Genomic DNA, 13,256 nt, shown 5'->3' with positions numbered 1-13,256 from the left:
ATTTCTGTGTAATTTGAAAGTTTGTTTTAAAAAATGTAAACCAATTTGGATGTTCACCGTTCATAATAAACCAGCTGCAATTTAATGTTTGCATTTTTTCCCTTTCTGTACCGAAAATAAACGCACCAGGCGTCGCCCTGGTTGGCCAGCATTCAACGCACAGGAAGAAAAAAATACAGCTGAATGAACTCTGTTCAGGTGAAAATTTAGAGGGAGAAAATATGGCCTGTAATATTTTGTCTCATTATACTGACAAAAAGAGAAATTTTTAGTAACGTATTTATTTATTATTTTAGTCTCGTCATTTTTCGTCAACAATATTGCATGTTAATATAGTCACAGTCAGCGTTTAAGGACATTGTCAATGTCTCGTTTTTGTCAGGGGGAAAACAGGTCGTTGACGAATATATTTCGTTTAGTTTCGTCTGACGAAAGTAACACCAGATCCTACATTAAAATTTAGCTCCAATGTCGACTGAAAATTTGGCATAGTGTGATGATCTGAGTCTTGACCTCAGGACCAGGAGGCAGAGCGAACTCCTTTGTGGGTTCTTGTTTTGTCTTTAGTTTTTAACAGCCAAGCTTAACTTTCCTGTGTTTGAAACGTTTAGTCCTAAATATGTCGAATGCTTTTTTGCTTGACAAAGTTGTTTCAAGTTGTGAAGCTGGTTTGGGTTTATTTGGAATTCGGGCTTTTCTGAATTGTGAAAATTTTGCGTTTGGTTGGTTGTTGGCTGTGAGGGCTGAGGTTGACAGATTTGAATGAAGTAGTCTATGAAAAGCATAAAGTCCGCTGATACACCAAGTGTGATCATGTTTGTGGATGTTTTATATCAAAATAGAACTGAATGTGAAAGGAATAGATAATGGTGTCTCACACACTTAATAAACATTCAAACTGGCAGTGTTATTTGTGCTCGCACTATTGAGCCATAACTATTCCATATGCACCTTTTCAGTTGTAAAGGATATAAGCCAAGTGCCAACTCAAATCTGGCTGCCATGGTGGATAACAGTCACTCCCACTAGCCACTTTGGTGTGTTCATCAAAACGCATCTGAAATAACAAACGAATTGCCATGTGACACTACTACTCCCATGAGTGCTACCTGCACTTAGTGTCCGCTCATTGGTGAAGTAGTGAAGCCTCTTGTCTTGCAAGCTAGTGACTGATGACACTTTAAACAAGAAGACTGGTTACCACTTATTTATTCACCATTCTCTATTTCAATGCTTTTGATACTGTACATATTGTCATATACTATACCAAATCCACCTACTTCAAATACATAACTCCTGCACAATATACTTATATTACTTATATTCCAGCATCCTTTGAACTGTGCTCCATCGTACTGTGTACACGTGTATGCACATGCCGTAAAACTTTGAATAATAGCCCGGGCTTTTATTTGCTAAAATCCCTGAAGTGACCCTGCCTTTATTTGGGACATGCGTCCATATGGGACTGGCCTTTACAAAACTGAAACTACTATGAACAGTTTATTTATTTTAAACAGAATAATACTAATGTAAAAATTATCAAATAGTATAAAATACACATCATTGTTGTATTCAGTTTTTTTTATCTCGTCTTGTGTAGTTAAATGTTTGTGTCTTGTAAGTTGATTATAGTGATCTTGTATGGAGCTCCATGGGCCTTGAGAAAACGGCATTTGGTTCATTGTGTACTCGATATGTGGATGAATCGCAACAAACTAATTTGAACTAGCAGCCAAAAACTGTCCTGCTCAGCTTGAAGAGCAGATGTTGGCTAGCGCTAACTGCCTTCACTTTTCCAGTATTTGGAAAACAGACAGACTTTAATAAACAGACACACTGTGACCTGCACTGTACATTTACTGGCAGACTGAATCATAGTGCTCATCTTTTCATCTGCTTCACTGCTTTCACCGTTACCTACTGCCGCTTGTCAGGTAGCTGTCTTTTGAAGAATGATGAGAGGATGCTAACTAAGCACTACCATGCTGCACAGTGTGCGAGTGAAAATATTAACGTTAGTTGCGCATTGATTTTATCACGTGTAAAGTTTAGTAGCGGGAGTCAAGATGCAATCACCACAGAGGGTACAATTAGCGCCTCTGTCAGACCAGCCAGTACAATCAAAATTTACCCGACCTCCCTATGAAGCCTCATAGTAATCCACCGATTGACTATTCCAAAAAAAATGGTCTACCTTGTCAACCGTCCAGACAATTTGACATCCATCAATAAATCCCCAGGGACTGCTGCGGCATCGTTTCGTATTTGCCAGCAGACGTAGCTTGTATGTCATTATAACCGTAATAACTCTGATTTTAATGTAAACAACTGCGATATCTTGTATTCAAATTAGCCGCTGAACTCTGACCTTTTGAATGACATCAAATTAGACCCAGTAAGAGTTCACATGTCCCTTTCACAGCTTATAATAGCCAACAAGAGCCCGCGCTGTAAGGAAGGGCCAGCCCCTATTGTTTCGTGTGTAGACCGAGCCAATTGCAACGAATTGTGCCGATGACTGGCATTTCGTGTAGCCAATAACATTCTACAAATAATGATATCCAGCTTTAGGTAGGATGGTCATGATTTACCAGCAAAAAACCACTGCGTCAAGCTACCGGCTAATACAGAGCGATGCCAGCAGCAGCCGCTTGCCAGCAGGGGACCCCCAGACTTCTCTTTCCCGAGCCACATTAACCAGCTCTGACTAGGGGATCCCGAGGTTTTCCCAGGCCAGTGTGGAGATATCTCTCCACCTAGTCCTGGTTCTTCCAGTCCAGGAGGCATCTTTACCAGATGCCCAAATCACCTCAACTGGCTACTCTCAACACAAAGGAGCAGCGGCTCTACTCTGAGCTCCTCGCGGATGGCCGAGCTTCTCAGCCTATCTCTAAGAGAGACACCAGCCACCCGCTTGAGGAAACCCATTTCAGCCGCTTGTACCCGCGATCTCGTTCTTTCGGTCATGACCCGGTCGCAGAACCGCAGCCCCTCCTCGCCACGACTACGCCTCAATATCCTGTCCATGAATATCACAAACAGGATTGGTGAGAAAGCGCAGTCCGACTTAATGCCGAGTACTCGGACACAGCTCTCGCTTTGGATGTATAGGGATTGGATAGCACTGAGAAGGGCCCCCCCCTCACCCCATACTCTCGAAGCACCTCCCACAGTATGTCCCAGGGGACCCGGTCATACGCCTTCTCCAGATCAACAAAGCACATAGGCATACTCCCAAGCCTACTCCAGGATCCTTGTGAGAGTAAAGAGCTGGTCAGTTGTTCCACGACAGGGACGAAAACCGCATTTTCTATTAACTGAATTTTGAACATAAAAAAGAACAAACATAATTCCCCTTCAGATACAAAATATATATAAGAACACAAAGAATCAACAAAAATAACAACAACAAACAACATAATAATAATAATAATAATAATAATAATAATTAATAATATTGAAAACAAACAAACATTAACTACTAGCTGTGAGTGACGGTCCAAGGACTACTGCCCAGTCATTTGCAGAAATGTGGGAAAAGTCTACTCAGAATTGTCTGGGAAGGCCAGCTTCCCAACATATTCAAAAAAGGGGTCCCACGGCTTTGAAAATTTTGCCTGGGAGCCCTTTATCAAATGCCTAATTTTTTCCAGTTTGGCAAAGTAAAGGACATCCCTAATCCAGTGAATGTACGATGGAGGTGTAGGAGATTTCCATTTCAAGAGTATCAATTCCTGGGGCTTTGCCACTGTGGAGTTGTTTGAGTACCTCAGTGACTTCCCCGTTTCCCCCTTCTGAGATGGCGGACAGTTCTCCAGAAGCACTTTGGTGCCGACCGAAAGTTCTTCTCCATCTCTTCTCCGAACTCCTGCCACACCCACTGCTTTGCATCTGCCACAGTAGAGTCCAGTGAACATTGCCCAATCATGTTCAAAATCCCCAACCTCCACAGGGAAGCCAGAAATCTTTCTGCCGGAGGTTTGAGTTGAAGATCTCATGGAGGCCTCCTCCAGACGTTCCCAGTTCACCCGCACTACCCGTTTTGGCTTACAGGGTCTATCCAGAGTCTTCCCCCATGCCTTGACCCAACTAACCACCAGATGGTGACAGCTCCACCCCTCTCTTCACCTGAGTGTCCGAAACATGCAGCCTCAAATCAGATGAAAAAATTAATAATGAAACGATTTACAAAATCGATCATTGATCTTCTAGGGCGCTCTGGTACCACGTACACTTATGAGCATCCTTATGTTTGAACATGGTGTTTGTTATTGACAATCCATGACTAGCACAGAAGTCTAACAACAAACACCCACTCAACTGTGCGTGGAGGTCAGCCTGTGCGTGGAGGTCAGCCCCACCTGATGTAATTGGTAGCGCTCAATCTCCAGCACAAGTTCCGGCTCCTTCCCCAACAGAGAGGTGACGTTCCACGTCCCCAGAGCTAGCCTCTGCACCAGGGTCTGGTCCGTCGAGGCCCCTGACCTTCACTGCCACCCATGTGGCAGCCAACAGACCCCTGCGGATCTTCCGATAGATGGTGGGTCCAAAGGATGGAGAAGGGAGTGCCATGTTGCCACCTTTTTTGGGCTGTGGCCGGCCGGGCTCCGTGGCAAACCCGGCCACCAGGCGCTCGCCGACGAGCCCTCCCTCTGGGCCTGGCTCCAGACTGGGGCCCCAGGTTTCCTCCAGGCACGGTCTCTCCTCCTCTTCCTCGTTGTTCCATCAGGCGTCTTTATTAACCATTCTCGGTCTGGAACTACTTTGCCTTGGGAGACCCTACCAGGAGCACTAGGCCCCATACAACACAGCCTCCACGCTCACTGGGGCATGCAAACCTCTCCACCACAATAAGGTGATGGTTCCCGGAGAGGGTCTCATCTTCCAGAGAAGCCCAGAACCCTGCATTAACCCAAATGGTGCAACAACTACATTCAATTTACTTTGGATATGCCTTAAATAGGCATTGTGCATGAATTTTACAGGAATGGTAAGACCTGATGGTATGATCTGTCATCATACGCAACTCACTGGTTTCTGCATCAGACTGGAGTTCCCTGGGTGAGGAGAGACCACCACCACATCCTGGTCGGCCGAGTCAATGACCACTGGAGGTGTAATGCGGGAACTCCGGCCCAATGCCTCGTCCGTTATTTGGTTCCACTTCCAGGATGCCGTGGTGGCCTCTCCTCCCTATGTGCTGACACCTGTTCTAGGTGCCTTCAGCTCCTGTACAACACACATAAAAAAGCATCTGTATCTGTTGCTCTCATGGTTTCTGTGGCTTTCATCAGAAAAGCAATGGCATTGGAGAGAGGTCTCATAAACCTCAAGGATGCAGCAGCTCACTTTTAATGGACAATGTAACTAAATTGACTACTTTTGATAAAATTAAGTATTCTCATGAAAGCAAAAAGAACTCCTGATATGTAACGTTACCATAATACTTTAAATATCTACCTAGCGAGCAATCTTGATTCTTAATCTTAATTAAAAATATAAAGTAAACTTACTCAAATCCAGACCACATTCCGCCGCCCATTAAAGGTGGCTTTGTCAGCAGTTTGCCATCGGATCAGGACATCTTTCTCCTCAATCGGTCACTAATAACAAAAATAACTGAGATAACACTAGATTTGAGTTATGCATGTAGCAGTTTGGTTACTGCAGTTTTACATTTGTATTTATTCATTTAGCTGACCAAAGTGACTTACAATTGCTATACATGTCAGAGTTCGCACGCCTCTGGAGCAACTAGGGGTTAAGTGTCTTGCTCAGGGACACAATGGTGGATGTCTCACAGTGGGAATCAAACCCAGGTCTCCCACACCAAAGGCTAGCATCTTATCTATGCGCCATCACCCCTTTTTAACACTGTTATCTTCCATTCTGTACGCATTAGCTTGGCAGACTTAGGACCCATCCACACTACTCCGTTTTAGTTTATAAACAGAAAATCAAAAAGAATACGATCTTTGTCCACACCAGGGTTTTAGCTGGGATGGACCAATAACGAGCTGGGACTGTTACTGAATGTATCACGGGAGTGTAGCGGCGGATTTGTGTTCCACAGATATGCTTTAAATGTAATTTATTGTTTTAGATGGCTTGCTCCACCATGACATCTCACTTACTGTTTCTCTCTGTTGATATAGAGTAGGAGAAGAAGAGATGGACTCAAACGTCACCACTGTCAGCACTGTGACAAATCCTTTACAACATCTGTAAATTTAAGGATTCATCAGAGAGTTCACACTGGAGAGAAACCGTACGGCTGTGACCAGTGTGGGAAAACCTTCTCTCAATCAGGTAACCTGAAAATCCACCAGCGTGTTCACATGGGAGTGAAACCGTACTGGTGTGACCAGTGTGGGAAAACTTTCACTACATCAGATCACCTTAAAATCCACCAACGTGTTCACACTGGAGAGAAACCGTACAGCTGTGACCAGTGTGGCAAAGCTTTCATTACATCAGATCACCTGAAAATCCACCAACGTGTTCACACTGGAGAGAAATCATACTGGTGTGAACAGTGTGGAAAAACTTTCACTACATTAGGTACCCTAAAAATCCACCAACGTGTTCACACTGGAGAGAAACCGTACGGCTGTGACCAGTGTGGGAAAACCTTCTCTCAATCAGGTAACCTGAAAATCCACCAGCGTGTTCACACGGGAGTGAAACCGTACTGGTGTGACCAGTGTGGGAAAACTTTCACTACATCAGATCACCTGAAAATCCACCAACGTGTTCACACTGGAGTGAAACCGTACTGGTGTGACCAGTGTGGGAAAACTTTCATTACATCAGATCACCTGAAAATCCACCAACGTGTTCACACTGGAGAGAAATCATACTGGTGTGAACAGTGTGGAAAAACTTTCACTACATTAGGTACCCTAAAATCCACCAACGTGTTCACACTGGAGAGAAATCATACTGGTGTGAACAGTGTGGAAAAACTTTCACTATATTAGGTACCCTAAAAATCCACCAACGTGTTCACACTGGAGAGAAATCATACTGGTGTGAACAGTGTGGTAAAACTTTTACAACATCAGGTGCCCTTAAAATCCATCAACGTGTTCACACTGGAGAGAAACCTCACTGGTGTGAACAGTGTGGAAAAACTTTCTCTACATCAGGTCACCTAAAAATCCATCAACGTGTTCACACTGGAGAGAAACCGTACTGGTGTGAACAATGTGGAAAAACTTTCACTACATCAGGTCACCTAAAAATCCACCAACGTGTTCACTAGAGATGGGGATCGAGACCCTGTTTCAAAATTTTTCAAAACCCAAAAATCAAGAAGGTTCGAGCTTATCGATACAGTTATCGAGACTTCTAGGTCCTATGATGTAATATTATGTCTCGAGCATCATATCTGATTTAATTTGAAACGCAATGGTTACGAGTTAGCTCCAAACTACTAACATGTTAAGTATGTGCAATAAAACCTTCGCAAGTAAAAAGACAATACTTTATCAATATACCTGTCTCTAGGGTAACGTTAAACATGTAGAAAGGGTTAGTTTAATCATCTCTGTTCTCAGTCTCTCATCCTGTATGTTTTATAGAAGCTACCGCTAGCTCATCAAAATCAAGCTAAATAGAAAGCTGTCTGTCTGGAGCACAGACAGGTCTGTAGTCTTAAAAACTCAACTGCTGGCTGAGACAAACCAGCCGCTCCTCCTTCTACCTGGTAACGTTAACTGCCGCCAGCGAGAGAGGAGGAGGGACTGATCCAGACTGATGTTATTCTTTCTAAACGTCACCTACTACTTGTGATGTCAGATATTGACTATATGGTGACTTTGCTGTTGTTGTAAACAATGTTTCTGCTCTGGAAACAACATTTAGCTGTATTTAAAATATTAAAACAACCAAGCAGTTAATATGTACACTTCAATATATGTTTATTTATTGCAAGTGATATGCCATCTCAATATATAACGTTATCGCGCATTGAATATTCTTTCCTCATACCGTGCAGGTTTACCTCATGCCTGTTGGGTCTGGTCTTACCAAATAATCACTAAATTTACTAAATAATAGTAAAGTATCGAGAGTGGTATCGATAAAGAATCGGATAGTTAAGCAGTCTCAACAAGGGTATCAATATCAATAAAAATTACCGATCCCCATCCCTAGTGTTGGAGAGAAACTGTACAGCTCTGGCCAGTGTGGCAAATCTTATACAGACAGGAGAACCCTTAGAAGACACAAATGCATTAGTGTGACATTTTTCACAGAGCCGAGCTAGCTGTTTCCTTCCTGAATCCATCAACTGTTATCATGTGGCTGGACTGGAAGCTTTAAAAGGAGGGTGGTGCTTAAAATCGATGTTCTTCCTCTGTTAACCATGGTTACCTGCAAAGAAACATGTGCTGTCATCATTGCTTTGGACAAAAAGGGCTTCACAGACAAAGATATTGCTGCTAGTAAATTTGCACCAAAATCAACCGTCAGATCATCAAGACATTCAAGAAGAGAGGTTCAATTGTTGTGAAGTCTTCAGAGTCAGCAAGCACCAGGACTTGATTCAGCTGCAGGATCGGGGCACCACCAGTGCAGAACTTGCTCAGGAATGGCAGCAGGCAGGTGTGAGTGCATCTGCACGCACATTAAGGGGAAGACTTTTGGAGGATGGCCTTGTGTCAAGAAGGGAAGCAAGCCACTTCTCTCCAGGAAAAACATCAGTGACAGATTATTATCCTGCAAAAGGTACAGGGATTGGACTGCTGAGGACTGGGCTAAAGTGATTTTCTCAGATGAATCCTCTTTCCGATTGTTTGGGACATCCGAACAAAAGCTTGCGCTACCATCAGTCCAGTGTCATGCCAACAGTAAAGCATCCTGAGGACCCTTCATGTGTGCGGTTGCTTCCCAGCCAAGGGAGCGGGCTCACTCACAATTTTGCCGAAGAAAAAATACATAATGGTACCAAAACATCCTCCGGGAGCAACTTCTCCCAACCATCCCAAAACTGTTTGACGAACAATGCCAGCATGATGGAGCGCCTTGCCATAAGGCAAAAGTGACAACCAAGTAGGTTGGGAAAGAAAACATGAGAATTTTGTGCCCATGGCCAGGAAACTCCCCAGACCTTAGTCCCATTGAGAACTTGTGGTCAATCCTCAAGAAACAAACAATAACCCACAAATTCTAACAAACTCCAAGAATTGATTATGCAAGAATGGGCTGCCATCATTCAGGATGTGGCCGAGAAGTTATTTAACAGTGTGCTGGGCCTAATTGCAGATGTCTTGAAAAAGAAGGGTCAACACTGCAAATATTACATAAACATAATGTAATTGTCAATAAAAGCCTTTGACACTTATGAAATTACATTATATATTATACTTCAGTATACCATAGTGACATCTGACAAAAATATCTACAAAGCAGCAAATTTTGTGAAAACCAATACTTGTGTCTTTCTCAAAATGTTTGACCACGACTGTATATGTAGAATTCAAATAGTTTGAGGTAAATTGTAAAGATGTGGACCTGAATCCCTCAACATTTAAGAAGACCATAGGATGTGGTCAAAAGCTCCAACAAAGAGGTGGTGTGTGAGGCTTGAGTTCAGACTCATTTATTACAGATGTGTCCCCCAAGGTCAAGAATGAAGCTCCACACTTGATGAAATATTGTTTCTGTGTGCTTCATACATATATTCTTGTTACTGAGCTGTAGTTAAACATGTTTACATTAAATAATCTGTATTTTACATCTATATTCACTGTTTTTATTTTCTATTACTGAATGTGGTTTTGTTCAGACTGAAAGCAAATCCAAATTTATGACAGCTGAGGTGAAGACATGTCTGCTCACAATAAAAGATTCTCTTTGATTCTTGAAGAAGCTCTTCTTTGAAGCAGACTGAAGCTCTCAACGTGGCTCCTGCACCAACCCATGCACCATCTCCTCTGCGGGTTGTTTGTACTGTTTGCAGCTAATTAATGTATAAATATAATGTAAATATATCAGTCTGAGGGACGCCGACCAACATGTCAAATGATTCACCTGATTGAATCCACCTGATCATGACAATGACAACATTTATGATTTAGACCAAACTGCTTGGTAACTTGCCCATTACTCAAGAATATCTCTGTTCTATAAAAACAGCTGAAGCTCATTTCTTTTGTCTCCTAATGATATGTCTGCTTAAACAGTAAGATGAGAGCATTCATTGATGAACTGTTTGTTATAAACTTAATGTGACCATGTGACGGCCGAAGGGGGAACTGTAATAGAAACAAAGATTTTACCTGTCTGTACTTTTAATAATCCTCTATATGTCATTACTTTATGTTCTTTGCTCATCTTATGTGGTGTTATAATTCCCACTAAGTGTACCAGTGTTTTGATATAATGACCTTCTGTGAGATTGTTTTGTTTCATGCTTTCCTGTGAGAAAGGAGTTTCCACTGTGGTTCAAGGCTGAGAAAGGCTTTTCTGTTGGACTCCACAATTATTCTCTAGCATTAAATGTCTTCTCTGTTTCTCTGGGTCAGACTCTCTAACAGCCCTCTGGTGTATGAGCTCTGCCCTTCAGCTGATTCACTCTGTTATTCTTACTTTAATAAATATCACAAAGACAGCTGTTAGTCGTAACGTCTTTATTTCTTCATTTCATTTCTTTGTACTGTGACGTGTTCACCATTATCCCGTCAAGTCTGTGAAGCCACCGGATTGAAAATAAATCCAGTTTTATAAATGACACACATAAATGTGTTCAGATATGTGCATCAGTTGCCGGAGTTACTGATCTGGGGTTTATCTGATCTCGCTCTCTGAAATGGAAAACCCAGACTTTCCCTCATTTCAGGCTTAACATACTCAGAATTTTCACTATTCCCGCTTTCTGAAACAGGACCCTGTTGTTGTTCTGTTTGACTTGTTCTTGTTGACATTTCCTCGTTTAACATGGAGTGATTTTATTTATTTATTTATTTTATTTAAACTTTATTTAACGGGGAAAAACCAATTGAGATAAAATCTCTTCTTCAAGGGCGCCCTGGCAAAGAAAGGGAGCAGTACAAACATAAAACAATATTAGAAAATACAATTAAAACATTTACCCTTTTAGCTACAAAAACAACAGACACAACTCGCTGTCTAACCCGTACATTAAAAATTCAAACAGTAGTTAAAATACATCATTGTAATGCCTGCTTATTCAACAACAGTTACATTCATCTTTAAAAACCTCTGTAATCAAGGATTTGAACCTCCCAAAAGGTACCAGTACCTTCAGCCGGAGGGTTTTTTGCAAGGAGTTCCAGGTTAATGGTGCACAGCATTAGAAGACAGTCTTTCCCAGCACTGAAGGCACCCTGGGAACTTTTAAAAGCACCTTTTAATTTATACTGATGCGTCAAAGGTGGCTTTTTGGTTGTAAATTGATATAATGAGTGTACACAACAGATTTGATGTTGAATTCCTTTGCACAGATGTCACTCCGCGAAAAAACGGGTTTAAGTTATAATCAAGTATTGCTTATTACATAATTCAACATTTCCCTCTCAAACACACACAGTCCACCACTTGGAGAGGTCCCTGTGAATTAACATGCAGGATAACGGCGTACAGACTACATCCTCCAGTACTCATACTACTACACTGTTCAGTCTGCCAGAGAAGGATTTAGTGACTGACTAACTCTAACTCTAAATAACTCTAACAAGTTATTTGAAGTTTATGGGAAGCAAGCCTCATATTTTTTTTTGTAAGAAATAAAAAATAAAATAATAATAATAATAAAAAAAATTAGCAGAGCTCCTGCCTGACTCAGGCTACCAATCTACAGATGGAGATTCATGATGTACAGTTCCTGCAAACCAGCTACTAAGAATAATTCTTAGATCAGTTTTTGCATCAGAGACTTTTTCCTCCTCAAGATAGTGTGCGGCCGAGGACCAGCGGAGAAACATAGCTGTGTCTGACTCAACACATCGGCCACCACCGTGTTCCAGTGAGCGCCACCTTGCTGGGGGGCCCGTGAATGTAGGTCTGAGGAAAGCTGAATTAGTCATCTAGAAGTCATTATAAATCACATCCTCTCTTTCACTATGGCCAAACGAAATAATAATTTCTAAACTGCTGATTAAAAACCCATGTCATACATTTATTTGACTCTGGGTTCACGTCGTATAACCTTATTAAAACCTAATTTATTTGCTTTAATCGTTTGTTATTAACCTTTAGCTGTAAATAAATGTTTCCTTTATCACCAAGTCTTTGTCTGTGAATTTTCTTCAAAGCAGAAACTAAGGATCAATGTATTGGGAATTCACAACTCAGGTAATAAGACTGGTTATTCATATTTCTTTCATTTCTACTTTGATTGAAGGTGGTGCCCCAAATGATGTTACAAGTGAAGATATTCAATATGAAGTAGTAATGCTGCTACAGACATCTATATTCATTCATTCTGTTTTTATTTTCTGTTACTGAACGTGGTTTGGAATCTGTCTTCTCTGTTCAGACTGAAAGCAAAGCCAAATCCCAGTCGATGCAAAGAGAGGCAGTTTTGCTCCAGTTGGGTCCAGCTGAGGTGAAGACATGTCAGCTCAAGTTTTAATGTCTCAGCTTCAATAAAAAATACTACTTTATCCTGAATGAACAGAGACAAAAAACTGGTGCTCATCCAGGCGTAAAGTCACTGTGTAAAGGGGACTTTTTTTGGTGCTCATCACTTTAACACTCACGTTCTGTATGTATAGCAGAGGATGCTGGGAGCTCACCTGCGTTTTTTGCCGGTATGTGAAAGAAGAAGAAAGAGTGAATGCCTAAGTTCAGCATGAACCACATTATAGTCTAGATTAACGTACCTGTGGTCATTACTACCCAAATGTCTTCTGTATGATATTCATTTTTGTTTCTCAGAGCTCAGAGTCTGCTCCTGGTTTCATCTCACTTCTTAAGACAAATTTCTACAAAAAGCTTTCACTGTGTGATGCATAATTTAGTTTTCAGTTATTTGCAAATTGACTTGTCGTGGTTTTGGGGTGGTTTCATGGTTTCTTTGATCATGTCCTGGTTTGTGTTTTGTGTTAGCATCTGTTCCATGTTTGGCGTAAGTTTCCTGTCTGGTTCTGTCTCTGTTCCCTGATCCTGCTTCTTGTCTGTGTCTGCCTCACCTTATGTGTCTCAGCTCTGCCTAATTACCCCGCTGCCTGGTGTGTGTTGTGCTCTGTCAGTATTGAAGCTCTCAGTTCTGTTCTGTCCTTGTTGCA

The 13,256-nt window shown here is 41.8% G+C and overlaps 1 protein-coding gene and 1 pseudogene across 1 annotated transcript; one reads left to right on the top strand and one right to left on the bottom strand.

The window, feature by feature from the left end:
* LOC119912628 overlaps nt 1–13,256 on the bottom strand; it is a 337,535-nt pseudogene that overhangs the window by 155,252 nt on the left and 169,027 nt on the right.
* LOC119912689 (zinc finger protein 239-like) lies at nt 5,776–7,443 on the top strand. The gene is made up of 2 exons (XM_038731979.1): nt 5,776–6,900; nt 6,984–7,443. The coding sequence occupies exons 1-2, from the start codon at nt 6,342–6,344 to the stop codon at nt 7,265–7,267; spliced, it is 843 nt and encodes a 280-aa protein (XP_038587907.1). The 5' UTR covers nt 5,776–6,341; the 3' UTR covers nt 7,268–7,443.

Source organism: Micropterus salmoides, unplaced genomic scaffold (genome assembly GCF_014851395.1).
Source record: "Micropterus salmoides isolate LMB-PRFRI ecotype aquatic unplaced genomic scaffold, ASM1485139v1 Ms_hic_scaffold_2, whole genome shotgun sequence".
NCBI classification, from domain to species: domain Eukaryota; kingdom Metazoa; phylum Chordata; class Actinopteri; order Centrarchiformes; family Centrarchidae; genus Micropterus; species Micropterus salmoides.
The sequence above is the reverse complement of the archived record's forward strand: the minus strand, read 5'-3'. Positions and strand labels throughout refer to the sequence as shown.

Coding starts and splice junctions, on each gene's coding strand:
- LOC119912689 (XM_038731979.1), top strand. CDS start 6,342: ATGGGAGTGAAACCGTACTGGTGTGACCAGTGTGGGAAAACTTTCACT. Junction 6,901..6,983: donor AAAAACTTTCACTACATTAG/GTACCCTAAAAT, acceptor TCACTATATTAG/GTACCCTAAAAATCCACCAA.